Consider the following 24,438-nt stretch of genomic DNA (forward strand, 5'->3'; position numbering starts at 1 on the left):
TCGAGCGAGAGGAAAAAAGAGATGGTCGACAGTCATTGATTTGAAGCGGACAGGTGTAATCTAATCTTCACTACAAATATAATGAGGCTGCACATTATTTTGGCTCCCCCTTTCCCCCCACCTTCACCCGACCCTCCTCATTTTGGAGTAAGACGGAATGGACTCCTGTCTCGCCAAAATGCCAATAATGTCCGCCTTCTCACCTCATTCGGAGCAGCGGCTTGCCGGGTGTCAAAATGTTTCTTAACACCATTTTGGTTTCAGTTTTTTTGTTTGTTTGGTGCTTTCAACCGGTCACTTCACTTTTATTACTATTATTATTACTATTATTTATCTATTTATTTCAGTTGTATTATTTTAAAAATAAACACAATAAATTGATTCTCTCCCCACCCTTCCCCCCTCCCTTACGTTTTCACTTTTAACAATTGACTTCTCTTTGACTACATTGGTGTTGATTTCACTTTCTTTGTTTTTAATTTCACCTCACGGTCCCCTCTACTCCCCCGTAGTCTCTCTCCCCTTTTCCCTTTTGACTTGCTGTCCCTTGTGAATCGAGGTTTGAAGCGACCGCCTAGTCCTCCACATGTTTGTTTTGCCCTCCTGCTACCCCAGAGTTGCCCTCCCAGCTCCTACAACTTCCCTGATCCCCTGAAAATTGTTCCTTTTTTCCCCATTCCTGTGGGCAAATACTATAAAGCAAAATCAGTGGGGAGGAGATGGAATCCATCGGTCCACAGAATTTTCTTTCCAGCTGAAATCTGGGATTGCCGGGTGAGGGCAGAAGGTGGCGTCGCGCATGGCCACTAAACCTGGATCCAACATTCTTCTGCAACCAGGTCTGTAAAAAGCTTGCGCCTCCTTCCCTCCTCTTCTTCCCTGTTACCCCAGCCAGATACTTCCAGCACACATTTGTAAGTACAGTGGGGCCCCCCTCATTCCCTAGGATTAAAGGCTCAGGATCCCCGTGAAAGTGGGAAAACCGCAAATAAGAAACCACCAATTTTTTGCCAATCTCTTTAGGAATGTCTGGTGCAACTCTCTAGTTAACGTCTGTTAGAATTTGACCATAGATTTGTGCTGGTGGACCTATAAATGCCTAGAGAAGTGTTCTCTCTAGGAATCTCTAGATCTTCCAGCATTACTCTATAGTCAAATTCCAGAAGAGTCACACTGAAGGACTGAGAGATTCCTAGAGAATTTGGTCCGATACAGACCAGCACTTTGTGGGCAGAGTTAGGGCACAGTGTCCATACTTTGGACGTTCTAACCTCGCCCCCAGGGCACCATTTTGTCATGCACCGGTCCACACCAAGGGGTGCCATAGCCGCAGTAGCATGTGCCATCATGACACCCCTCCAGTGCTGCATCCACATGATGCAACATCAAAGGGGTGTCATAAAGCTGCACTACTGCGGCTATGGCACCCCTTGGTGGGTGAAAAAAGGAGCTGCTTTTTGCGGCTCCTTTTTGCGCTCTCCGGAAGTCAGCTCGGGGCCACAGTGTGAGATTTCTGTGGCCCCAATCCAACCAGTAAAGGAGCGGCTGCAGACCGCCCCTTTTGGACCACCTGTATAGCCCCATAGTAATGAACTTTGTGAATAATTAAAATCCGCAAAAGTCAACACCGCAAATGCGGAGGGATGCCTGTAAAATTAAACAATGCAGTGAAAGTCAGAGAAGAGGCTTTCCCAAACCTCAGAGGATGACAATGGCAAGCCCCCTCTGAAGAAACGTACCAAGAATACCCCCACGGTGGGTTTGCCTTAGGGTTGCCGTAAGTTGGAAATGACTTGAAGGCACACTACAACAACAAACGGTGGATTTGCTATGTTCAGCCCCTATCCAACCCAACCCATCCCAGCTGATAACAGAAACTGGAGTTCCCTTCAGACTTCGATTCACATCCCTATTCCCATTTGTTCTATTGTTTCATTCTGGTTTGTTCTCTCCTTCCTCCTTTCCTCCTCCTTTCTCTCCTCTCATTCTCCCCCATCCCTGTCCTCAAGTGCTAAATTCCATTCCTGTTTTCTGTCTTCTTCTGTTCCAAGGACAACTTGAGTGTTTGCATTGCATTCCTCCCTGCCCTTTGGTTTGCCATTTTAAAATCCCGGCTGAACGGATCTTGCCCATTCAGCTGAACATTTCTACCTCAACCTTTCCCCCTCCATTACTTCTGCCCCTTCCCAAAAACTTCATCCCTGGTCCCTTTCAAGAATTTTCATTCCTTCTATCCCTTTTTAAAAAAAACTCCCAACTCCTTTGCATGCCTTCAACTGATCTTTTTGTTCTCCAAGGTCCCTCCATTTTGTTTCGGGCCGACGCTCTTCCGGCCTCCTTTTTTTTTGGGGGGGGGGGAGGGAGGGTAGTTCTTTTCGAAACACTCCCTGCAATTGAAATTGGGTTGCATTGCAAATGCGTGCAAAGGAGAAAAGTCTCTGGAAGATGCTAAGTTTCTGCCCCTGTACTGCTCACATAAACACACCCAGGTGGATGCATAGATATCTTCAAGGGTTGTTTCCAGATTTAAGGACTGAGCCCTTTAATAAGGTGGCATGACACACACAACAAAGCTTAGTTTTTCAGTTTGTTAGGTGTAGTCTGCAATGACTGGCAATAGCTCTCCGTAACTTGATAACAGGGATTTTTCTCAGCTCTAGCTGGAGATGGTTGGAGTTGAACCTGGTATCTTCTAAGCAAAGTAAGCACTCAAGTGCTGTGCTGCAGCCTTTCTGCTAAAAGATGAAGTAAGGTTCTAGTCCTCATGGTTTGGAATGAAAGGGTGATTTAAATTGGAACCCAGGAATATAGAAATCTGCCTTATTCTAAGTCAAACCAATGGTACATCTGGATCAGGAATGGAAGGCTGGTGGGTGCATTTGCCCTCCTGAAGACCTTGTAAAGGGACACACCATACCGCCCAACCTGTTCCTGCAAAAAGAACTAAATCTTTGCCTAGAAATACCAACAAATGCCCTCAGGATGCATATTTGGGGTCCTTTCTGGAGAGCATTTGGGAACATTTTGAGGCAAACATATTACAGCGGGTCCTTGTTATCCGCTGGGGTTTGGTTTCAGGATCCTCCATTGATACTAAAATATGTGGATGCTGAAGTCCCATTAAATACAGTGGCATAGTAAAATGGCATCCCTTCGATAAAATAGCAAAATTGGAATATTTTCCAAGGCCCTGGATAGCTGAATCCATGGATAAAGAATCTCTGGATAGGGAGAGTGCAGTTTTTGCAAAAGTTTGCAAAATTGCAATTTTGGTTCCCCCTCCAAATGTGGTGGAAATGTCCTTCACACACATAACTCCAAGATTATTTTGGGATGTCTCAAAGCAAACTAACCTTTTGCAAAAATTAAAATCATCCCTGAAGGCCCTAGGGGCCATAAAAACAGCCCTGGGGTTGCATGTTTGCTCCACCATGGTCTAGATCAGTGGTTCCTAACCTGTGGTTCCGGACCCCTTTGGGGGTCGAATGACCCTTTCATGGGGGTCGCCTAAGACCATTGGAGAACACCTATTTAATTACAGTTATGAAGTAACAACGAAAATAATTTCATGTGTTTGGGTCACCACAACATGAGGAACTGTATTAAAGGGTCGTGACATTAGGAAGGTTGGGAACCACTGGTCTAGACGAATACAGTTGGCCCTCCATTTTTTCAGGGCATCCATTTCGGACCACCACCACCACCACCCCATGAAACCTGAGGCTCGCGCATATTGAAGCCCCATAGGCTTGAATGGGGCACGTGCCCAAAAATGCACCACATGGGCATGCCCCACTGGAAATAACAGAAGTCGCCCCTCCGCAGATAATCAAGGTCACGGATCTCAGATCCGCGAGTTAGAAAGGGCAACTGTATTTACCTTGCTTGCCTGCAGTTTTTCAGGGGTTTTAGATAGGGGATCCTTTTGAAGGTTAACACAGCGATGCTTGGGATTGAATCTGTAAAACTTGTGCTTTTATCACTAGGACCCCCACATTTTCCCCTTTGTAGGCAATATTCTGTTCTGTTATCCAAAGTGAGTCCCAAAAGCTAATTTTGCAAAGATTCTGGGAAAACAAAATAGGAAAAATCCTGAGCGAGGCCAAGAGGGAGACGGTCAGTTCATGCAAAACTGGCTGCCCGGAAATTTCTTGCAAAGCTACGGATTCAGAGTGAGCCTGAAATCCTTTCTCTGCAAAACATGAGGATATTAGAAAGCCTCGGCTGAGTTAGGCTGAGATTTACACATTCTGTAAGGTGAGAAGGTGATGCCTTACGCATCTTACCAAATTCACATGCAAATGCAAAATTGAGCCTCTCGGTAGCCGCAAGGGGGAAATTTCACTCGTAATTGGATCCCTTTGTGGCTCATTCGGAGTGATCTTAGCGTTGGACTGTGGCTCGGGAAACCAGGGTTCGAATCCCAGCTCGGCCAGGGAAACCCCAGGGTGACCTTGGGCAAGTCACACACTTTCAGCCTCAAGCCAAACCCCCTCTGAAGAAATAATGTCAAGAAAACGCCATGTCTTAGGGTTGCCATAAGTCGGAAATGACTTGACGGCAGACCACATCAAGTTGGGCTCTTGCATAGGCACTCTTTCTGCCCTTAGTGGGGCAGAAATGCCGAAATACCTCTTCATTTTTAAAAAATAAAATGGATCCATGTGGAACAGTGCCCAATCTGTCTTCATATCCCCCTCCTGTGTAAGATCCAGAAACTAAATCGCGTCTCTTTTCCTCGGGAGACAAACACAACATCCCTGGTTCTTCTTTTCTTTTCCGTTTCCCCCCCTCCTCCTCTTCCTCTTATATTTTCATAGCCCTCTTTTCCACTTCATGGTCCATGTCCTTGGTTTCCCCTCCCCATGCCCTCCCCTTCTCCTTTTTAATTCTTATTGATTCTGTTTTTTATTATATTTCTATTTATTGTTATGGTTCTTCTGCCAGGGCTGGGATGTGCCAATGCTAGGCTACTACATTGGTTCACATCGGCTAGAAAAAAAAAGAAAAATTAAAAGAGTATGCAGCATTTTTTAACAGTGGGTTTCCCCTTATCCCTAATCCCTCTCTGTCTCTCTCTCTCTCTCTCTCTCTTTCTCCTTCTTTTCTTCCTCCCTCCTTTTCCCTCGTGGGCCTTTGCTAGCGGCCCACGTAACAAGTTCCAGTGCTCTACATTTCTCTCCTCTCCTCCTGTCTCTCCCTCCTCTCTTTCTCTTTTTCTCTCTTGTCTTTTCCGCCTCTCTTCCTTCCTTGCTTCCTTCCTTCCTTCCTGCCTCCCTCTCCTCTCTCTTTCTTTTCTCTTGTTTTCCTCCTCTCTTCTTGCATGATGTTTGTGATTTCTGAGAGCTGCATCTATCGATGGAATCATGTCAGATCTTTCCAAGAGGCTTCGTTAGGGTTGATATACCCGAAAACCACAAAAATTTGATTAGAGTTTCTCATCTTTCTGTTCTTCCTTCTTTTTGTCCCCTTCCACTTTCCAACCGCGCTCCCCTCTTGTCGCCGCCGCATCTTCTCGTTCTTTTTGCGGCGGGGCAAAAGAGAGGACTGTGACCCATCTGTCCAGATTAGCGCCCTTTTCTCAATTTTGGGGCTGAATATTGGCCACCTCCAGGGAACAAGACCCCTCTCCTTATCTACCTACCCACCCTGCCTTTCCTTATCTCACCTTTAGGAGATTCTCACTCTTTCCCTTACTAGGGAGGACCAAACATTGGACTCTGTAAAGTGATATAAGCCCCTAAATACCCTAAAGGCACCAGATCCCCTCTGATCTTGGAAGCTAAGCAGGGTCAGGTCTGGTTAGTCCTTGGATGGAAGACTGCCAATGAAGAACAGTTGCTGGAGGCTCTATTCCAGAGGAAGGAACTGACAAAACCCTCTCTGAGGATCCCATGCCTAAGAAAACCCTCTTTAATTCATATGTCAACAGGCAACTTGAAGGCACATACATACATGCACACCAATGCTCTAAAGGTATCAAATCTTGACTGAATTTTGGAAGCTAAGCAGGGCCAGCTTGGATGGGAGACCGCCAATGAATAGCAGGTGCTGGAGGCTCTATTGCAGAGGAAGGAACTGGAAATAAACCCACTTCTGATTCTTCCTTACCTTCCCCTAAAAAATTCATGGGGTTGCCATAAGTCAACAGGCAACTTGAAGGCAGATAGACATGCACACAAATACCGTAAAGGTACCAGATCCCATTTGATCTTGGAAGCAAAGCAGGGCCAGCCCTGGTTAGTCCTTGGATGGGAGACCCTCAATGAATCCCAGATGCTGGAGGCTCTATTTCAGAGGAAGGAACTATCCAAACCACCTCTGAGTCTTCCTTGCCTGAGAAAACTCTATGAAAGTCATGGAGTCACCATAGGTTTGCAGGTAACTTGAAGGCACACAGACACACACAGTTCAGTAGGAAGAAGATGCAAATAATGACCACAGATGATGTACAAAACTTCACAAAGAGAATGAAGATGTTGAAATAAGTGACTATGTCCTATACCTTAGCTCCGTCATTAACCAAGATGGAGACTGTTGTCAAGAATTCAGAAGACAACTAAGAGTTAGACAGACCGCCACAAAGAAGCATGAAAAGATCCTCAAGTGCAAAGATTCCAAAGTCAGAATCAGCCAGAACATAGTATTTCTGATTTCTATGAAGGCTGGACATTGAAGAAAGCCAACTGGAAGAGAATCAATACATTTGAAAAGTTGAGCCACAGATACTCTGGACTATCAGAAAAGACAAATGAATGAGTCCTATCGAGAGCCAGTGTGGCACAGTGGTTTGAGTGTTGGACTATGACTTTGGAGACCAGAGTTCGAATCCCGGCTCAGCCATGAAACCCATCGAGTGACCTTAGGCCAGTCGCACACTCTCAGCTTCAGGGGAAGGCAACTTCACACCTCCTTTGAACAAATCTTTCCAAGAAAACCCTACGATAAGTCCTTCTTAGGGTTGCCGTAAGGTGGAAACAACTAGAAGGCACACAACAACAACAACCAACTCCTTCTTTATCCCTTGGCATTGTGATGGCAAAGCCACAATGGTATGAGCTACCTTGGCATAATACGGCTTTACTTCCCCGACCTGGAATGGCATAGTGTGCCTCCATCACGAAATAATTTCCATCTCGACAGGCAGAAAGCTCAATGCTCTTGGACTTTGAAGTTCTTCTTGACCACGGATGAATACAAATTTATGAGCTGGTTTTCTCTTCCCTCTTTTCATCCCTTCTCTCCTTGCCCTGTATTTCTGTTTCCTGTTGGGTCTCTGGAGGGGGCCAATTTCCTTGCTAAAAGAACCCTTTTTTTCCTCCCCAAGAAAACCTCGAATGTTCGAGGGAATGAAAGCAAAGGGAAGGAAATCCACCCGCACCTCTGCTTGAAAGGAGTGAGAATTGCTTTAAGAGGTGGGTCAGGGAACAGAGAGAAAGACCCTATACCTAACAACCCCTTCGCACCCACACATTTTATGGGGCCCGGTTTGGAAGCGCCATGCCGCCTCTTTGTCCGTTTTCCAAAGATGAGAAATTGCTAATAAATTTTTGTGTATTTATTTGTGCTGTGATGGGTCTAAAAATTGATCAATGGAACCCTGTTGCTATGAAATATCGCTTTTATGTCTATATTCTATATATTGTTTGTGAAAGTAAATTATTTTGAAGTTCTGTTTTTGTTTTTTGGTTGTTGTTTGGTTTTCTGTTTGGTTTTTTCCCCCCCTTTATCGATTGATATAATTTTTTACTTTCAGTATTCTGATGATTTTTAATTTCAGACCTTTTGTTTCTTTTTGAATGAAGGAACGGCAAAGAATTACAACCCCATCTGTATTTAATATCTCTTTTGCTCTTTTTTCTTTTTCCTCCCTTATCTTTCTTTTCTTTTTTTCTCTCTTTTCTTTTTTTTCCTTTTATCTCTTTTTTGTTGTTGTCGTTGTTGTTTTCTTTTGCTTTTGTTTTTGTTACCTCTGTGCATTTTGTCCACAGTTCGCCGCGTGGCACCGCGTTTCTCCATCCCACCCTCCAGCCACGAGATCATGCCGGGTGGGAATGTCAACATAACATGCGTAGCCGTCGGCTCGCCCATGCCGTATGTGAAGTGGATGCAAGGGGCGGAAGACTTGACCCCGGAAGATGACATGCCAGTTGGACGCAACGTTCTTGAGCTGACGGACGTGAAAGATTCGGCCAACTACACTTGCGTGGCCATGTCCAGCTTGGGTGTCATTGAGGCGGTTGCCCAGATCACTGTGAAATGTAAGTTTTGCACCGTTTTTGCAGATTTGAGTGCTTACCATGAGCTTCTGGCTGCATTTCTGGTGTTGGTCACCTTCATTCCATTCTGTTCCAGAGCTTTCTCAGAATTCGAATCATAGAGTTGGAAGAGACCTCAAGGGTCATCCAGTTCGACCTCTTGCCATGCAGAAGGACACTATCAAAGCCCTCCTAACAGATGGCCATCTCTCATCGATTTAAAAACCTCCAAAGAAGGAGACTCTACCACTCTCCAATGCTGGTCTTCCACTTTTGAACAGCTCTTACCATCAGGAAGTTCTTCCTAGTGTTGAGGTGCAATCTCTTTCCTTGACGCTTGCATCCATTGCTCCGTGTCCTAGTCTCTGGTCAGCAGAAAACAAGCTTGCTCCATCCTCAGCATGACATCCCTTCAAATATTTAAACAGGGCTATCATATCACCTCTTATTCCAAGTGAGGTCTGACCAATGCAAAACAGAGTGGTACTATTACTTCCCTTGATATATAGACCCTATACGTCTGTTGATGCAGCCTAGAATTACTGAGTTGGAAGAGGCCACAAAACCCGTTTAGATTAATCCCCTGCTGTACAAAGTGACACCTTGTACCACATTTGAGACTGAGAGAAAGAGGTTGGTAGCATCAGCTTTCGTAGATCTAAGTCCATGTGAAAGGGATCTAGGAGTCATAGAGGTCCACAAATTGAATATGAGTCAACAATGTGATGCAGCAGCTAAAAGAAGCCAATGCAGTTCGAGGCTGCATCAATCGGAGTGTAGTGTCTAGATCAAGGGAAGTCATAGAGTCAGTCTATTCTGCTTTGATCAGACCTCACTTGGAATATTGTGTCCAGTTCTAGGCACCACAGTTCAAGAAGGATGTGGACAAGATGGAGGGTGTCCAGAGGAGGGCAGTCAAAATGGTGGAAGGTCTGGAAACTACCTAGTCCTACAAGGAGCAGCTTAAGGAGCTGGGAAGAGAAGGTTAAGGGGGTGATATGCTAGCCATGTTTAAATATTGGAAGGGATGTCCTATTGAGGATGGAGTAAGCTTGTTTTCTACTGCTCCAGGGAATAAGAGATGGAGCAGTGGATTCAGACTTCAGGAGAAGAGATTCCACCTTAACATTAGTTTGAACCTCCTTATGGTAAGAGCTGTTCAACAGTGGAAAATACTGTCTCGGACGATAATCGAGTCTCCTTCTTTGGTGGTTTTGCACTGGACTGGATGGCCCTTGGAGTCTCTTCCAACTCTTTATTAGTCTAAGATGAGAGATTGAGCAGTCCACAAATGTTTAGGGAGGCACTTCTAGGAATATGGAGCAGCGAGTGGAAAAGGGGACAAAGCCAAACTGAGGAATACGTAACCTTGAGTGGGGAACCTTGAGTTTCTGGAATACAAAGTCTGAGCCAAATGCTAAAAAAGAAATGAGGACTGAAATGGGGTGGGGGGGTGGGGGGGAGGTCTAGGTTGTGTAGTTAAAACAAGACACTTGTGCTGAATTTTGTGCTTTTTAATGCTCTTCCTCAGCACTCCCAAAAGCTCCAGGGACTCCCATAGTGACTGAGGTGACCGCCACAAGTATCACAATCACCTGGGATTCAGGGAACCCTGACCCTGTGTCCTATTATGTCATTGAGTACAAGTCGAAGAGCCAAGATGGCCCGTATCAGATCAAGGAGGACATCACCACCACGCGCTACAGCATTGGCGGGCTCAGCCCCAACTCCGAGTATGAGATCTGGGTGTCGGCGGTCAACACGATCGGTCAGGGGCCGCACAGCGAGTCGGTGGTGACCCGTACCGGGGAGCAAGCACCTGCCAGTGCCCCTCGAAACGTTCAGGCCCGGATGTTGAGTGCATCGACGATGATCATCCAGTGGGAAGAACCCGTCGAGCCCAACGGTCAGATCCGAGGCTACAGGGTGTACTACACCATGGAGCCCGACCAACCTGTCAGCAACTGGCAGAAACACAATGTGGACGACAGCCTGTTGACCACGGTCAGCAGCCTCTTGGAGCACGAAACCTACACTGTGAGAGTCCTGGCGTTCACTTCTGTGGGGGACGGTCCACTCTCGGATCCTATCCAAGTGAAAACGCAGCAAGGAGGTGATTTCCCCTTTCTTTGTTATTTATTTTACATGCCACCTTTCTCCTAGAGCAGAACCCAAGGCAGCTCACTCAAAAAATAAAGAATCAGCTAAATAATATTTGTGACGTTGGCCTGTCCAAAACTGGCCTGCAGTTTCCTAGTTGTGGATGCCTACTGCTCTCACCGTAGCCCCATTCACCAACCCTTCAGATCACCTTGACACTACTTAAAGTGCACAGCTCCAGCCTATGGAATGCTGGGATTTGTAGTTTTACAAGAACCTGAGCCTTCTCTGCAAAAGAGTGATGGTGCCTCACCAAACTACAAATCCCAGGATTCCATAGGATGGAGTCATGGCAGTTAAAGTAGTGTCGAATTGCATTATTTCTACAGGGTAGATGAGCCCATAGTTGCTGGAGTTTTGGGGTTGTCGTGATGTAAAACTGACCATGCTTCAAATAGTGTCATTCAGGGCAAATAGTAGCACAAACGACCTGCTGAGTTGTCTTTCATTTCACCGTCACACAATTGTACCTCGACATCTTTTATTTATTTATTTTGGTTCATGTTTGCTTTTTTATTTTTATGTTTTTGCTGGTTCTTTCCTCCCTTAAACCTCCGTCAGTCCCTGGGCAGCCCATGAACTTTCGAGCCGAAGCCAAGAGCGAAAGCAGTATACTGTTGACTTGGAGTCCCTCTCGCCAGGACATCATCTTGAAGTACGAACTCCTTTACAAAGAAGTCAGCAACAAACCAGGAAGCCCTGAGGTAAGCTGCAGCCTTCAGAGATGGAGTCCCAAGGAGTTAATGGCCCGCCAAGTGATCCTGGAGTCTGGCACTTAGCTTTGGGGATTGGACTTGGATTATCTTTGGGTCCTCTTCCAACTCTGTGATTCCGCACTCTCAGCCTTGCAGGTTAGAGTTGCTAGCGGTTGCAATCTAACAACACCTGAAGTGCTTCAAGATTTCCAATCTTGCCTTGGAACCATTTGTTAATCCCACCTAGATTTATAGAACTGAAAGAGACCAAGATAGGTCAAACTTAGGAGGAAATCATAGCATCCTAGAGTTGGAAGGTACCTCCAGGGGTCATCCAATCCAGCCCAATTCTGTCATGCAGGAAGACACTATCAAAGCATTCTTGACTGATGGCCATCCAGCCTCTGTTTAGAAGTCTCCAAAGAAGAAGACTCCACAACAAGGGAGCGTCTTCCACAGTCAAACAGCTCTGAATGTCAAGACATTTTTCCTAATGTTTAGGTGAAATCTCTTTTCGTGTAGCTTAAATCCGTTGCTCCATGTCCTAGTCGCTAAAGCAGCAGAATACAAGCTTGCTCCATCCTCAGTAGAACATCGTAACCTTCTGTTTGCTCCAGTTGTGTCTTCCTGAATTGCAGAATGGGACTGGACTGGATGCCACTCGCTGTGCCTTCCAATTCTATGCTTCTTCTCTAAGGATGTAATTATTCCCAATTTACCTCTCAAGAGAATCATAGAATCACTTCTTTTGTGCATAAAATGATGTTTGGTTATAGAAGTATTACTTTTTGTGCAGAAAATCATTTTTATATAGAGAACAAAATGTTTTCTATTTGGACAATGCGATTTTTTTCTGCACAAAAGCACAGATTACTTCTTGAACGGCTAAGATTCTTGTGAGTCCAGAATTGTTGCCAAGGTGTTTCAACACTCAAAAAACATGCTTTTCAGTCATTTTAAAAAACATATTTTTTAATATTCTTTCCATCCTTTATCTGAACTAGAGTAGACCCATAAAATCAGTGAAATATACATACAGGCTGAGTCTCCATTATCCGAAATGCTTGGGACCAGAAGAAATGTTTGGGATTTCAGATTTTGTCTGATTTTGGAATAATTGCACGCATGTAACAAGATACCGTGAAGATGGGACCCAAGTTTAAACAAGAAATTCATTTATGTTTTGTGTACACCTTCTACACATAGCCGAAAGTATTGTTATACACAATGTGTTTAATAATTTTGTGCTTGGAACAAAGTTTGTGTACCTTGAACCACCAGAAAGCAAAGATGCCACAATCTCAGCCACCCATGTAGGCAATGTTGGGTTTTGGAATATTTTGGATTTCGGGATTCTGGATAAAGGAGACTCAACTTAACTGATTTAGTGGTTCTTCTCTAGTTGAAACTAGCATTTAGATTTGGGTCCATGAGCTTTTTAAACATCTCTTCTCTTCGGTTTGTGTGTGTCTCTCTCTTCCCTTTTCTTCTTCTTCGTATTGCTAACATCCCCACGACCCACCCTTCTGCAGTTCTTGAAGACTTTTGACCCCGTGACGTCTTACCTGGTGAAAGATTTGAATCCCAACACAGAGTATGTCTTCCAGCTGGCCGCTCGCTCGGCTTTGGGCCTTGGGGCCCCTACCCCGGAGGTCAGGGAACGCACCTTGCAGTCTAGTAGGTGTCACTTTCCTTTCTGGATTACTCTGAGGGGCATCACTACCGGGTAGTAGACCCACAGGATGGGCAACGAGGCATGGAATGGTATTGCCGGAACCATGGGAGGGGGATAGGAAGGGTGGGGAACTACGTGGCTTAAATTTACCATGTATCTGGATCAGTTTTCTTTTGTTTCAGTCCAGACATACTTGTGGGGTGTGTGTGTGTGTGTGTGTGTGTGTGTGTGTGTGTGTGTCAGGTAGCCTACTCATGTCAGTCTCTGCTCTGTCCACACAACTGACATGGACGGCTGTGCTTGGTTGTTCACGTGGCAGTGATTTTGAGGATCTGATTTGCACTTCAAGTTGCCGTCTGTCCCAATATACTCATGGTGTGTGTGTATTTGTGTTTTGGAGTCCGGAGTGAGATCACTAGCCCATCCTGATCTCCGATCTGGCTTCATAACCAGTACAGAATACTTTGCTTGAAGGCTTCTTTGCTAAGGGCTGGGGGAGATGTCAGAAGAGATCCCATCTATCTTTTTGAAAGAATGGTTCGCTCTCTTTTTTATTAAAATGTACAGTGGTCCCTCCACATTCACTGGGGTTAAGAGAGAAGGACCTCCATGAATGTGGAAAAACTGCAGATAAAAAAACTACTTTTCTTTTTACCTAAGCGAACACCTCTCTAGGAATCTCCAGGTCCTCCAGTGCAACTCTGTAGTCAACATCTGCCAGAAGATGATCATAGAATCATGCTGGAGGACTTATAATAGCCTAGAATACTGTTTTCTCTGGGAACTTTGAGGCTCTCCAGCACAACTCTGTGGTCAACTTCCAGCAGAATTCTGCTGGAGGACTTAGAGATTCAAGAGAGAACATGTTAATCAAATAATCAAATCTGCAAAGGCACAAATGTGGAGGACCATCTGTATATCTTTTTTGGTTGTCTTGAATTTTTTTTTTTGTTATCCTGAACCTCTGGTGGCCTGCTTCTTTACTCGGTGGAAGGGATTATCCATGGATCCAAAGTCAGTTCGTTGCCCACCTTCAACTGGTAGCATGCCCAACCTCCATAGTGTGGCGTGGTTCTCATGGACCAATGGCAGCTAGGGGATGCAGCCCAGGTTTTCATTAGCTTGGAAGAGTTACCCAAAGAGCTGGACCTATTTAGGAATAAGGTTTGGAATTTTGAATTCCTCTTTGAGAAATTAGATTAAAACCTGGAGTGGATTCACTACTCCGATTACATGGCCACACTGTTTTGGATGGAGATGAGGTGGATGCGAGTCATACTGTTAGGATGGCAGAGAGTGCCTCTGCTTTGCCACCCTATCATATGGTTATTGTGCCACTTTATCATGTGGTTATTGTCTTGAGTGCCTTTCAAAACAATTACATATTGACGCGCACGGGAAATCACGCCACCGTCGAAAGTGACGGCGGGTTTCATTTTGAGCGGGTGGGTGCTTAACGCTACGGGGCGGCAGGGGGAAGACAATGACGTTTTAATTTTTTTCAAATATGAATAACAATAAAATGGTTGTGTTTTTGAGGACGAGCTTTCCTCCCGCCCCTGTCCTCCCCACCTTCCCTCCTCACAACTCGTTGTTCTCGGGAGAGCTGAGATGTTATAGCCTGTAAGGGAGAGGTGAGATCCTCCCTTCAATGGTCAACAATGGGGAAATCCCAGTGATGCCAGGATGTTAAAACGGGTGCAGGTTTTAGTTTAATGGATTGTCTATCTTTCCCTGGTTGCCTTGGGGGATGCCTCCAATCCCTGTGCTGGCAATAGCTCAACCTGGGCTTTTCACTGATCTTTGCTTTTTTGAAAAATATATATTTTATTTTTTGAAAAACATGAGAATGAGATGGTTTTCTTCGTTGGTTTAATTTTTTTCGGTTTCCTCCTTCCCTCCTTTCTTTCTTCCTTTTTTTTTCCTGTTTCCTTTTATCCGTTCGTTTCCAACCGCATGACTGGCTGTGGCAGGCTGTTCTTTGTGTTTCTTACACCACCACCCCCCCCATCCCACCCCGTCTTTTCACATCTTTACTGTAAAGAACTCGGCCACGGGTTCGGAGTAGACACAAGCAGAGCGGACTTGAGCGGGGGGTCGGGTTGGGGAGGCTGGTGTGTGCGGAAACAGAGTAATGCTTTCCCATCCCTTAGGAAATCCGTCTCGAGTGGGAGCAGCCATTTTCCTGATGACTAAGTGGCTTTGCCTTTTGTACTCCCTCGTTGACTTCCTTCCCACTGGTGGGGTTTTCCCTTCACCTCAATTCAAGGCATCATTTACCTTTTATTTATTTGCCATCCCTACTTGTCCTCCTCCCCATCTCCCACTACTCATCTTGACTTCTTTATAGCATTGTTTCTGTGTGGCGCGTGAATCCAGACCAGCCTTCTTCCTCTGTTCTCCTCATGTTTTGGACTCCAGATCCCACCATCTCTAAGCATTGTATGCTGATGGGATTTGCACTCTATCTCAACCCAGAGGGGAGGACTTCTCTTGAGTTCACCAACGCTGTTCCGGTGCAAGTTATTATAACTCAGGATGATGCAAAATGTTGCTCTCAAATTGTTGGGGTGTCTTTGGTTGTTTTGCATTAGGAAGCGAAGCCAGGCTTATCTTGGGTAAGGTTGGCATTATTTTTTGTAAGAATATTAGGTAAATTGGAAAAACGCAGTTTTCAATTTTATAGTGGTTTCCTTCCAAAGCTTCTCTTTTCAAAGCAGTTAAAGAAGGATTTGAGAAAGGGGCAGTAGAAATGTTATTCATATTATTATGCCAGTTATTTTCTCTTCCTTGAAACTTTAATTCTCAAAGGGGAAGGGAGTGAAGGGATCCCTACATAATGTAGAAGCTGTGTGAATTCCTTCACTTGTCCAAGGAAACAAAAATGATTTATCCTTTTCCTTCTGGACCTAGTTTGCTGGCCAGACCTATAAACGACTTAGAGGAAAGAAGCCACAGACAAGGCCATGTTAGTCTGGAAACTGTCAGTATACCAAGGGATCTTGTTGCACATTTGAGACTATCTGTATGAAAGAAGTTGTAGCATAAGTTCTTGTAAACATGGAGGCTTTACACACGGGCCAGACAGTCCATTTTCCCTTCATCCTGGCACTGTCCTGTTCATACAACACAGACCAGCAGCCCCAGGCCAGTAACAGATAGACCGGACACCATTTTGGTGGATCTAGCCCAACCAGCCTTTGGGTTAGCTTGAAATAAAAGTCTATTTTCAGTGACAGATAGTAGTTTAGACAGCCATGCACCCCTAATGTGCTGCTACCATCGCCATTCTCCTTGCAGGCCCAAGTTTTAGCTTATGATGTCAAGAGAGGGGCCTGCAAGGAGAATGGTGCAGTGGTGATAGGTGAATCATCATCACCGGTGGCATCTCCCTAATATGTCTGAACACCTGCCCATCACTGTGTCAGACCAGGTAAGTATCGAGGGGAGGGGGGACGGGCTGGATCTGCGGACAGAATACTATTGGGTTGGCCCACCATATCTGTCCTGTTTTGTTCTCCAGAAGCTAGCCAGATTCCCAGCTCCAAGCTTTGGCGTCTTAAGCTAGAAGAAAGAGGAATAGCTCAGTTGCAAGGTGGTTGCAGAGAAAGCAGTGGTTGTTTAATCCAGTCCAGGTCCTCCATGGATCACCAGTCAGTCCGATAGAGCAGTCCAAGGCAGTAAACAGAAGGAGTAGGCAGAGTTCAAGGCAACCGTCAATCAGTCCAGGAACAAGGCAACAGCATGGCTTTCTCCCAAGGAAGATGGATAGTTGTCAGCCATGCTGGACCAGGATATTTATAGCCCGTCTGGGTCTTACTTAACCACAAAGACTGCTGGCATCTCTCCTTTGCCTGGCGTCCCTCTGCAGGGGTAGGTAAGTTTGGCTTGTCATCTGACAGGGCAGCTATGGTGAACTTGACTCTTGTGGCTGCTGGGATCTAGGTCCTTGTACTGGGGCTGCTCCGATATGCCCCCTGGGCTCTCAGCCTCTTCCTCCAGTTCCTCAGACTCAGAGGACAAGCTGGGCATGACAGCATCCTGCCTGTGTGTTTGCACCTGAGGTCTGCTTCCTCAGTTGGTAACCTTTGCACAATTAGTCTCAAAGATGCTACAAGATCGCTTTGCATATTAAAAGAAGGAAGTTATCATTTGCCTCTGTCCTGATCTTTTGTTTTAGATTTTATAAATAACAACCTGATTTGCTTGAAAACTCCTAAACCAGTGATTCACAGACTTTGGTCCTCCAAATGTTTTGGACTTTAGCTCTCGGAATTCTTCACTGTTGCCAAAGATGACTGGGGCTTCTGGGAGCTGAAGTCCGAAAACCTGGAGGACCATAATTTGGGAGCCACCAGAAACGTAGCTAGGATTTTAGGAAGGGGGGGGGGGGTGTTCCAGACTAAGTACCACCATTATAATGGGGCTTGGGTGCAGCGGCACAGCAGCACACACCATTCATTTTTCTAATGGAAGGGGGGGATCCGGACCCCAGGAACCCCCCCTCCCCTTGGCTACGTCCCTGGAGCTACTATCCTAAACCATTCTTGTGCTCTGTGTTTTCACATGGTGTCTTCTTCATGACATTGCCACACATCCTGAAGGATGGATTGCCCACTCTTGCTGGGATTTCCCCAAAAATGTCTGCTTTTTTCCCGTAGTACATACTCTCTGTCCCCATTTCAAGACTAGAAGCCCCCACATGCACACATAAACTGTGGGGGGGGAGATCTATTGCATTGTGACAGGAGGAAAATATGTAAGGAAGAAAAGATCAGGATGTCTGCTGACTACTCCATCAGTGGGGTGCTATTTTGCCTAACCTTTAATGGAATTATCCAAATTGCCAAACCCTATCCTCCAAAAGAGAGCCAGTTTGACACAGTGGTTTGAGCATTGGACTATGACTCTGGAGACCAGGGTTTGATTCCCAGTTCAGCCATGAAACATGACCTTGGTAAAGTCACATGCGCTCAGCCCCCGGGGAAGGCAATGGCAAACCTTCTCCAAACAAATCTTGCCTAGAAAACGCCATGATAGGGTTGCCTTAGGGTCGCCATAAGTTGGAAGCGACTTGAAGGCAAACCCCACCACCATCCCCAAATAGCTTTGTTCCTTCAAAGTGCAAACTGAAATCCAGAGGGGATTCCACTGCTGGCAAGGATCTCTGGAAATGCAAGACTCCGGGGGAATGGTGTCTCTACCCCTTCTGCAGAAAAAATATTCTGGGTTTTTCTCCCGGGCTTCACATCTCTGGTCATGCGAGAGTGTGACAAATGTCCCCAACTGAGACAGGATGCTTCAAGCGGCCCATAGAATAGATGAATGAATAGATACGCCAGCACAGATAGGCATTAAAATGCCCCGCGAGGAATTTCTCACTAGGATTCATCTGGATTGTTGCAAAAACCTTGCATAGTCTGGTTGTACGTATATGAAAATATACATTTAAAAATTACATCTTCCCTTGTTATAATCCCTATCACACATCCTAGGAGGCCAACACTAGGATTGGGATAGAATTCAGTTTCCTTTCTGTTAAATGGTAATTTTTCATGTGCGTCTATATGAAAGAAGAAGAAGAAGGTGTCTTTCTGATGGCATCACTGATATATTTGCTCTGCCCGCTGCTATGAAGGAAAACAGGCTGCTGACAGAAATGACCGTTCACACTACACAGGGTGGCACTATAATTCCTCCTTAACTCTTAGGGCTGCACAGTTTGGAGGCACTAGAGCTCTCTGATGAGAATTTTAAATGCTCCTCAGAACTGCAAATCCCAGGATGCCGTAAGATGTTGCCATGGCCATTAAAGTGGAATTATAGTACTATACAGGTTGTGTCTCCCTTATCCGGATTTCCAAAATCTGAAATATTCCAGCCACGTGGATGGCTGAGGTAGTGGCACCCTTGCTTTCCGATGGTTCAGGGTACCCCAACTTTGTTTCATGCACAAAATTACAAACAAGATTGTGTATAAGACTGCCCTCAGGCTACATGTTTAAAGTGTATATGAAACATACTTGAATTTAGACTTGGGTCCCACCTGCAAAATGTCTCATTCTGTGTATAGGCCAGCGGTTCTCAAGCTGTGGGTCACAACCCCTTTGGGGATCGAACGACCCTTTCACAGGGGTCTCCTAAGACCATTGGAAGAAACATATTTCCGATGATCTTAGGAATAATGTTATGGTTGGGGGTCACCACAACATGAGGAACTGTATTAAAGGGTTGTGACATTAGGAAAGTTGAGAACCACTGGCATAGGTGACTATTGCAAAATCCAAAGAAATCCAAAATCCCAAACACTTCTGGTCCCGAGTATTTCGGATAAGGGAGACCCAGCTTGTAACTGTGCGGCATGAATGGATATGGGTCCATTTTTGTTCTGTGGTGTTGTTCTTTTTGTTGTCAAACAAAAAGGATATTGGTGGAGGGAGGGGTTCAAACAGCTGCTGTCCTTTCAGTCCAGTTTTCTCCTCCTTAAAGCTGAAGGGTCTCCGTCTTGCTTCCCCATCCTAACTAGGAGAGACCAAACCAGTTTCTTTGGGTCCCCGTCAGCTTGTTTGCATGCGCCTTGTGGAGCGGGTTATATTCCTCATTTTGTGGTTCTTGGTGGTTGCGTGAAAGAAAAGATGAACAGAACACCTAGGTTTGGGCAAGGGAACAGGGGACTTTGGCAACGCTTCTCTCTCTTTTTCTCTCTTTTCTTCCTCTGTCTTTTCCCCCTCCCTTTCTCGCACAAATTAGTTGAGGGAGGATTTGATTCCTAGCCAGACAGATCGGGGTGGAAAAGGGGGCTTTATGCAGTGGTGGTCTCGTAACCTAGTGAAAACACTTTTTTTTTTTGTTTCCTGGCTGGCTGCTGGAGGAACGAGTTCAATTCTTCCCTGGTCCTGCGGCATCCTTCAGCGCTCAACCTCCCATCTCGGGGCAGGCTTTTTGTGTGTCTTTGTTATTTCTTGGTCCTATGCAGCCCTCTCCCTCCTCCATACAGCTCCCCCAGCCTACTCCATGGCGAGTTCTTTCTTTCTTTCTTTCTTTCTTTCTTTCTTTCTTTCTTTCTCTCTCCTTCTCCATTTCCTGGCATGCTTCTCAGAATGCATGGCTGCTTTGTCTGGGGAAACCGTGCCTTGTTCCGCTCAGTCTGCAGAATGATATGCATATATATGTATGTGTGTTCTTTTTCTCTCTGGGCCTATCTGCATAAAGCGTTCTTCAGGATTCTCCATTGCAAAACATTCCAGACCTGTTGATATTCTTTCCTTGCAGAGAGAGAGAGAGAGAGAGAGATCAAGAACAGAAATGGTCTGAAGCCCTTTCTGTTGCCCCCAAAATACACTTAAGTAAAAAAAAAAACCTTCCATCCAGAAGTGAGCTCTGAAAATACTGTGAAATCAAAAGAATAAGGAAAAGATTGTGTTTTTGCAATTGATTGTGTTCCGTCATGACATAAGGACAAAGTGTGTTTTGGATCAGGGTTGATAAAGTGAAAAAGCAAGTGAATGACAAATGCATATATGCCTCTTAAGGAGAGAGCCAGTGTAGTGTAGGGATTTGAGCATTGGACTATAACTTTTGAGATCAGGGTTCAGTTCTCTTCTCGACCATGAAAACCCACTGGTTGATGTTGGGCGAGTCACACACACTCAGCCCCAGAAATTACCGCTTTAGGGTTGCCATAAGTCAGAAATAATTTGAAGACACACAACAACAGCAACAACAATAACAGCAAGGAAGGGGGGATCACCCAGCTGATATGGCAAGGAGAAAGACAAGACTTAGGACCAACCGTCATCAATCCTGTATTTGACATTCTGACTGTGTGCAGTTCAGATTCAGATTTGTGCAACCTGTCGTTCTCTCTCCACAAACTGGATCCAGCTTTGCAGGCAGGAAGCTCTCTTTGCTCCATTTATTCACCCGACTCTCCTTCTGAGCTCAGTTGGCACCACTTGCCAAAGGGAGAGAACAAGGCACACAAGGCTAGCTCCTGCTCTTCCCCTTGTTTTTTTTCCCCCTCCACCTTAGCCCCTTTTTGGAGCCTAGACCCTCAATAGATGCTTCCCAAGTTCTAGATTGCTCCCGAAATCCAGCTTCAGGTTTTACTGATAGTCCACCAACAATTTGCTAGATGATCCAGGTAGATGAATGGGCTAAGTTGAGGCTTACTCTTGACTAAGGACTGTTTTGTACCCTGTAATACCTTCCTTACTTCCCCACCTTCTTTTCTGAAGGCTTGTACAAGATGAGGCTTGAGGCTAAGAGCTCCAACCTTTGAAGAAGGAGATGCTTGTATGCAGATGACGTCCTCATCTTTCTCTCCCCGGTGTTCGGCCAACTCCCTTCCTCTCTGCTCTTTCCCCAACCTGTTCCTGAATCATTTGCTGCTTGTGAGATTTCCTCTCCATGGCTCCGCTTATCCTTGCTTTCCACACGGGTTGCGCATGATTCTCTTTTGCATCCACCCATTCCTTGCATGCGGCGTCCTTCTCCACAGCACTTGACGCTACTCTGTCAGAGTGGTGATCCAGAGCATCAACCCCAAGATTATTTTCTTTTTTTAAAAAAAAAATCCATTAAACTAAAGGTAAAGTATTCTTTTTTGATCTTGAAAGAAGTCTGTCTTTAACTCTTCAAGTACCAGAGACAATAGACTTGGATATCCAGAAACCATCAAATGCAAACTATGTTAAAAGTGGTTGCACTGGGAGGGAAGAGACAAAGCACCACATAATTTGGAGGGGAAAGTTGCCAACTTCTTTAGAGATTCTGTTATATCAAATGGTAAATAAATACTATAAATAAATGAAACCCATAACTAACTTCTAGCCCAACAGTAAAAGCAACAAATTGGACATTTGCTATTGGATCTGAAAAACAGTCTTTTTTGTTTTGTTTTGTTTTGTTTTGTTTTGTTTAACTAACGAACATTTATAATATTTTGGAAAGTGTAGCTTAAGGATAGGTTTGTAGAGAAATGAGTGAAGAATGCAGAGGAAAGGGAAAGAGCTCCATTGTCTAATGGAGTTTTTCATGCTACTGAATACCTTATTGGATATTTAGAGTTGTAGGTTATCTTTGAGGGTTTTTTGTTTTTAAATAGTCGTTGATGTCAAGGAGATATATCCAAAGTCTATGGTACCTAAAGGGTTAAAAAAAAGCACATTGCACTGGTACAAAAGCTCAGTCAGGGGCCATTCTTGAGGCTTGGACAGTCAACTTTTAAAGCGTGTAAAAGTGTACAAAAGGTGAGTACTGGCTGGTCTCAAGCAGATTCACAAATACAGTCCAACCTGTCACCTCCTCCACAAACACGCACCTTCCAGCTCTCACCCATGGCTCCACACCCCTCTGCCACGCTACCCATCTCTCCACAATGTCTGGCACCCCCAGTGGGAAAGAGACCTCTGGCTTTTCCAAATCTTGACCTCATAACCACTTATTTCAATTTTGAAGAAACCTGCACACATGCACACACACCCATGAATCCACACAGGTTGGGCTGGATTGTGAAGGAAACTCCATTCAGGTTCTCTGGACAGCAAGGTCTGCCCCAGGTGGCCATCTTCGCCCAAGATGGTACCTCTTGGAAAAGTACGAGTCGGGATCCCTCTGTCTTTCCTTCCCCTTCGCTTAGCCAGAGAGAGGGCAGCAGGTTTCATCCCTCCCTCCCTGTCTTCCCATCTCCCCTGCCTCTCCTTTGCCCCCATTCCCTGTTTTCCCCCCCACATTTGGTCAGGAAGGGGTTTCTATTCCACACGTTGGCGTTTTAGACGGGTGAGTGAGCAGACCGCTCTCCGAGGCAGCAATGACCGATCCCAGCCGAAAACGGGCTGATCAAAGTTATCAAATGAAGATTTTGATTCTGGTTATTATATTACCTGGGGCTGGAATTTACTCTCTTAAAAAAAACAATAATAATTAAGTATTCTATTTTTAGTACTGAATATCTGATGTGGCTTTCAAGCTCAGGATAACAAAATGAAACAAAACAAAATGAAAGGGTAGGTGCGGCCCGGTCTTACTCTGCAGTGGGTTTCTTGAGATTCTTTTTAGCTCGTTCCTATCCATGGTAAGAAATAGGAATTGTTGGTATTATTGTTGTTACTTTTATTAGAATCATAGGATCCTAGAGTTGGAAGGGACCCTCAAAGGCAATCCAGTCCAAGCCATTCCTGCCATGCAGGAAGACACCATCAAAGCACCCCTGACAGATGGCCATCCAACTTCTGCTTAAAAACCTCGGAAGAAGGAGACTCTACCAGCCTCCGAAGCAGCGTCTTCCATTATCAAACAGCCTTAATGTCAGGAAGTTCTTCCTAATATTTAAGTGGAATCTCATTTTCTGGAGCTCGAATCCATTCTTCTGTATCCTAATCCCTGGAGCAGCAAAAACCAAGCATGCTCCATCCTCATTCTTGGAAGCTTCTTAGAGGCATCTAGTTGACTCCAGTGAGAACAAAATGCTCTAATGGATCAGCCTTTGCTTGACAGCATTGCTCTTATATTCTTTCATTCTTTACAACGCAATGAAAAATGCAGCAACTTCTAAGGCCTGATCATCATGGTAGATAGACAAACCATGGAAAATGGTGGAAGGTCTGGAAACCACCAAGCCCTGTGAGGAGCAGCTTCAGGAGCTGGGTATGTTCAGCCTGGAGAAGAGAAGGCTAAGGGGTGACACGATAGCCTTGTCTTCCTTGCCTTTGAAATTGGGGTTGTTGGTGTCCCTGGCATGGACCAGTATATGACAGATGTGCTATGTTTGGCACAGTGGATCAGACGGGAAGGTTAAGAGATGATACGATAGTCCTGTTTAAATATTTGAAAGGGTGTATTATTGAGGTCTGAGCAAGCTTGTTTTCTGCTGTTTCGGAGAATAGGACCTGGAGCAATGGATTTAAACTACGGGAAAAGAGATTCCACCTAAATATTAGAACTTCCTGACGTTAGGAGCTGTACGACAGTGGAAAACACTGCCTCAGAGAGTGATGCAATCTCCTTCTTTGGAGGTTTTTAAGCAGAGGCTGGATGTCCATCTATCAGAAATGCTTTGATTATGTATTGATGGGTTAGACTGGATGCCTTTTGGGGTATCTTGCAACTCTGTGATTCTACAGAAAAGGCCATTCTTCTTAAGACCTGGACAAAGAGAGTTTTAAATGCTCATCTCCCACTTGGAATCGGTGCTGTGAACCGATCAGAAACACACACCGTTTGTTTCAGCAAGTAAGTCACCTATTTCCAAGAGGCGGGGGCTGTTAAACAGCTTGAGAGCTGCCTTGTTTACCAGCTGAAGTCCCTGAGCCCATCTTAAAGGCAGCCCCAGTATTGAGCACATCGTGGGGGTCCAAACATGATGCAGCTCCACGTGAGGCATCTTTTTTCATGCAACCGATTAGCAAACAAAATCTTACAGAGGAGATCAAGCAAGCGGGGAGGTAACATCAACCCAGCGGGAGAGCCTGTGAATTAAAATGCTGTCTAGAAACCCACCACGAGTCCGACCTAGCCTTGACAGAGCCGATTTACTGTAGTGTGCTCTCGTAAGAAAGTCTTTTAAAAGTTAGCTGTTGTGGAAGGTAGGTAAAACAGGCAACGAGGATTCGGGGAGGATTTACTTTATATTTTATGTACAATTCAAAGA

The 24,438-nt window shown here is 45.1% G+C and overlaps 1 protein-coding gene across 14 annotated transcripts in view; it reads left to right on the top strand.

Annotated features, from left to right (window-relative positions):
• PTPRS (protein tyrosine phosphatase receptor type S) overlaps positions 1 to 24,438 on the top strand; it is a 227,995-nt gene that overhangs the window by 142,770 nt on the left and 60,787 nt on the right. For all 14 annotated transcript variants that reach the window (XM_042479439.1, XM_042479438.1, XM_042479443.1 and 11 more), the window contains 4 exons: positions 7,992 to 8,261; positions 9,790 to 10,371; positions 10,980 to 11,122; positions 12,646 to 12,790. In XM_042479439.1, coding sequence (XP_042335373.1) covers positions 7,992 to 8,261; positions 9,790 to 10,371; positions 10,980 to 11,122; positions 12,646 to 12,790 — 1,140 coding nt within the window. The remainder of the gene's footprint in view (positions 1 to 7,991; positions 8,262 to 9,789; positions 10,372 to 10,979; positions 11,123 to 12,645; positions 12,791 to 24,438) is intronic.

This window comes from Sceloporus undulatus, chromosome 7 (assembly GCF_019175285.1).
Source record: "Sceloporus undulatus isolate JIND9_A2432 ecotype Alabama chromosome 7, SceUnd_v1.1, whole genome shotgun sequence".
Lineage (NCBI taxonomy): Eukaryota > Metazoa > Chordata > Lepidosauria > Squamata > Phrynosomatidae > Sceloporus > Sceloporus undulatus.